The sequence below is a fragment of the Borostomias antarcticus genome (assembly GCF_949987555.1).
Source record: "Borostomias antarcticus genome assembly, chromosome: 11".
Lineage (NCBI taxonomy): Eukaryota > Metazoa > Chordata > Actinopteri > Stomiiformes > Stomiidae > Borostomias > Borostomias antarcticus.
In genome coordinates, this window is record NC_140244.1 from 18,813,446 (window position 1) to 18,817,701 (window position 4,256).

The following is a 4,256-nucleotide window of genomic DNA, read 5'->3' on the forward strand; positions in this document are numbered from 1 at the left end:
AGATCAAGGTCTATTATAAAATACACACACTGTGTCAATTTAATGTTACAAGATTGAAATCGATGAATAAGTGAGTAGCTGGAGGAGCTGGAACGCAGCGTGACGGGCCACAGACCTTATCCTGAGATCAGGTGGACGGAGGAAGAGAGAGAGAGGAAGAGAGAGAGGGAGAGAGAGAGTGAGAGAGGGAGAGAGAGAGAGAGGAGCAGACAGAGCATAGGTCATTAGCAATTCATAGATTCATCATGAATATCATCACTGACCGGACACACAAATGTGTCTCAACTCCACCCATGCCAGCCGTGCGACAGGCATCACCCTGTATACGTAGGTCTATATAAAGCAACCTGTTGGTCATCCTTCAGAGCAACAGGATTGAAGGAGCCAAAGAGACCTTAGAGGTCCTAACAGACATCCTGTTCCCTCAAATGGGTCTCAACAACTAGCATATATCTCTACTATCAAGCCTTGCCAGCCAACCTCCACCGCATTTGGTGTTATCCACATCTGCACCAATTAAGAGGTAAGATTATTGAGGAACTTACATATTAGCCCTTTCTGTCAAAGATATTTGTCCTGCTTTGTCAAAGTCATGCAATTTCAATTTTAGCAGTGAAACAGTTAATCGTCCATTGCGTGTATGTTCGACTATATTGAGACCAGTGTAATGAAATGATTAATGTTAAGCCAGCAATTCAGATCATCTTAGAATTAGATTCATTAATGTAAAGAGGAATTGCAGGGACAGGAAATCCTCTCAGGCATCTTCAGATGTCTTTAACCAGCTGCAACCTGCACACAAACCTTAATCCAGAAGAGCTTGATTGTAAATAGAATAGATAGTCCTCTGCTGCCTCTCAGTTTAGTCTCAAACCACCATCAGAGGGGCATATCAATCAGGCCTTCCATATCAGTTGAATTGTTTTGATGTATTTTTTGCCTAAACACAGAGGGGATTGCCTCTAGGTTCATCCTTGATCTGTGATGTGTTCTACTTATGTAATACAGACAAGTATTAACTCACCTCACAATTGAAATCACCAGCCATCGGTATGTGTTGTCTGGAATCTGTGTATCTTTACCTACAATATATAGATAAATACAAATACAGGATCAAACATGTAATATAGAGTTCAGAGTATTGAGTTTTGGATTGGGGGCAGCACCATTGTTTGCATGTTTCATTCCATTGCTGTCTGAGAGAGTCACGTGTGTCTATCAAGGTTAAACTGAGCGGTGAGATAAGGAGAGTGATTTTGTTCTCTGTGGAGAGGCTGAACACTATCAACTATGGCTCCTAGCCACACAATCAGGATCCCGCTGGCCACCGAAGCACAGGACTGTTCGTTTCCTGGCTGGCTGCCCTTTGTTTCCTTATTGTTTTGTGCCACACACACTGACCCAGCCAGCCCAGTTATTTGAGTGAGTTGAAACCAGACTCCTAGCAGAGCGGCTGACCAGACAAGGCAAGGGCAAGTTTATTTGTACAGCACATTTCAGCAACAAGGCAATTCAAAGTGCTTTACATGAGACATTAAAAGCATCAAGACAAAGTGCAAGAAACACATAAAAGGTCATATAAAACGAAATGCAAAAAAGGACATTTAAAACAAAATGCAGGAAAAAATAAAATACAGGAATACAAGTTACAGTGCAGTGTACGAATGAATAATTATTTGATTTAATAAAAAGCAGCGGCGAAAAGAAAAGTCTTGATTTAAAAGAACTGAGACTAGCACCAGGGGCAGGACTACAGGACTGGCCATGTGGAGCAAAGTGATCAGTAGTCTGAAGCACAGCAGGGAACAAGCTTTCTTTGAAACTTGCCTATGACAACACATTTGACATAGCTGTGAATGCTATACCTGGTTATCCAGAATGGTGCTCTGCCAGTCTGGTTTCTGTTCGTCACATCAGTATACAGTACCTACATACTGGGATGGAGGACTGTTAGTTTTTAGTCTGTGGTAAGGATACTGTGATATGCTGCTTTCAGTAAAAACCTAGCAGCATCCGTCTGGCTCCTGACCCCCCACTGTTGCGATGTTCCTGTCCCTGTATCTCCCATTTATAAGAACCCATTAGGGTTGAACATTTCAAGGAATTTCATTAATCGATAACCGTTAAGCTTAACAAACAATGGTTGATTAATTGATAAGAACGTCCCGCGCCAGACTGTGCTTTGGTCGCTCCATTTTTATGTCTTTCTTCCGCTGTGTTGCTGAAATTTCCCAGCATCCCAATTTAGCCTTCACTACAGTACGTGGCGTGGCAGCCTCATGTGCAGTCAGACCTTAAATCATGATTACATTTTCACGCAGCTCCCGTTCCGTTCCATTAACAAGCAATTAATCGAGTAACCAAATTTTACTCAAGTAAATTCTTATCGCCAATTAATCGATAGTCGATTAACTGTTAACATCCCTATAACCCATCCTTCTCTTCTCTCTCTCCCTCCCAAGGTTTACTATCCTCCATCTTTTAAAATGGCCGCCATTCCATCCACTGGCTCCCTCATTGCCACCCATGATTACTACAGAAGTGAGTGTTACAGATCCTGTGGCATAACAGTGGATATTGGGTTAATGTTCGGATCCTTTTCTCGGATCTATTTTCGACCGAGAATGGAGTTCTAGATCTGATGGGACCCTAGCCTGGGTCCAGACATTCAAATCCGCCCACTAAAAGCTTACTGATTGATTGATTGATTGATTGATTACTTTATTGGAAATGGAAATTAAAATAGTCAGCATCACATAAAATACCAAAACACTTACGAAGTGCAACATACACACACACACTCTTGAAGATCTCATCGGAGTGTAACAAGCTGACAATTCTGTCTGCTATCAGGTTATTGGGACCCCATAAAAACACTGTATTCACTGCTCAGCATTCTTGTGTGTGTTTCAGGGCGTAGGTCCACCTCTAGCAACAGCTCATGTGGTTCTGAGTACACAGGGGAGGTCATTCCACACCACCCAGGTAAGGGTCAATGAACTACGCTCTGCTACCACAGGGTGGTTGGTTGCCCCATCACTCCGAGGCTCCTGCAGTCGGTTAACACGGTCACAGCTTTTTTCGGTCCTGGCCCCGCAATGGTGGAACGAACTGCCCACTGACGTCAGGACACGTCTATCTTTTGCCACAGGTTAAAAACTCACCTCTTCAGGAAGTGCTACACAGATCCTTCCTCTTAAGCACCTATTGTATTTATTTTTTGCTACTCTTGCACTTTGGTTTTAGCACTACAGTAGATTATGCTCTTAGTCACTTGTTTAGAAAGGAGATGGACTTGTGAGTTCTGGTGAGTAGTAGTAGTACGCTGACAGCCTACAGTAAATGCAATTATTGTATGTCGCGTTGGATAAAGTGTCTGCTAAATGACTGTAATGAAATGCAATAAATATTGGGATTTGAAAAATGTTGATCTCCCTGTGACCAGATTCCTAATGCTTGTTGTGTTCTCCTCAGGACTCCCCAGACAAGACTCTGGCCACTGGTGGTCCTCCTTCTTCTTCTCCAAACAGAACCAGCCAGGTGTGCAAAACGGATCAGAGTCCCAGAAGTAAGTCTTCAGACTTTTAAGAAACAAAATGTTCAGATAGACATGATTGACCTGGTGTGTGATGTCTTCATCTTCTTTGTTTTGTTCCTTGTTATAATAATGTTTCCTTCCACGGCAGTAATGGAACCTACACAGTGACCAACGGTCAGGTGACGTGCGTCGCCAAGGAGATGGCTCTGAAGAGGACGCTCAGTGAGAGCAGTGACTCTGGGAAGGTGGAGTGATGGAGGTCACGTTTCTTCTGTATTTGTATACTGTACTTACTTTTTCACAAACAAAAATACCCAAAACATAAGAAGCTGTTTGTTTCTGCCATGATACCTTTTGCTGTTGAATAAACTAAGTGTTTATTATTATTAACTTGTGTGGTCTGCTGTATTTCATTGGCCTGGCTTACTCCTTACTACAGAGAACAAAGAACATTTTTAAAGGAGCCGTTCGGAATTTAGCATTATAAGCCACAGTAAATGGTTATTTACAATCATATACAGCAGCAGATACTGTATCAAAGTTTCATCAAACGGTGCACTCTCCAGATATAGCCCGCCGCCGCTAACAGATTCAGTGGATCCATAGGTGCATAGACAAAATCCATCAAAAACACCATAAACTCTCGTATTCAAAGACAGGAAACTCACCAAGTGGTCACTGGTGTCCATGGATGTTCTGACAAAAAAAATCACCACAA

The 4,256-nt window shown here is 42.4% G+C and overlaps 1 protein-coding gene across 1 annotated transcript; it reads left to right on the forward strand.

Annotated features, from left to right (window-relative positions):
- Positions 1-386: 386 nt before the first annotated feature.
- Positions 387-3,922, forward strand: LOC311315218 (pancreatic progenitor cell differentiation and proliferation factor A-like). The gene is made up of 5 exons (XM_084445834.1): positions 387-523; positions 2,463-2,541; positions 2,914-2,985; positions 3,475-3,568; positions 3,687-3,922. The coding sequence occupies exons 2-5, from the start codon at positions 2,487-2,489 to the stop codon at positions 3,790-3,792; spliced, it is 327 nt and encodes a 108-aa protein (XP_084301960.1). The 5' UTR covers positions 387-523; positions 2,463-2,486; the 3' UTR covers positions 3,793-3,922.
- Positions 3,923-4,256: the final 334 nt, after the last annotated feature.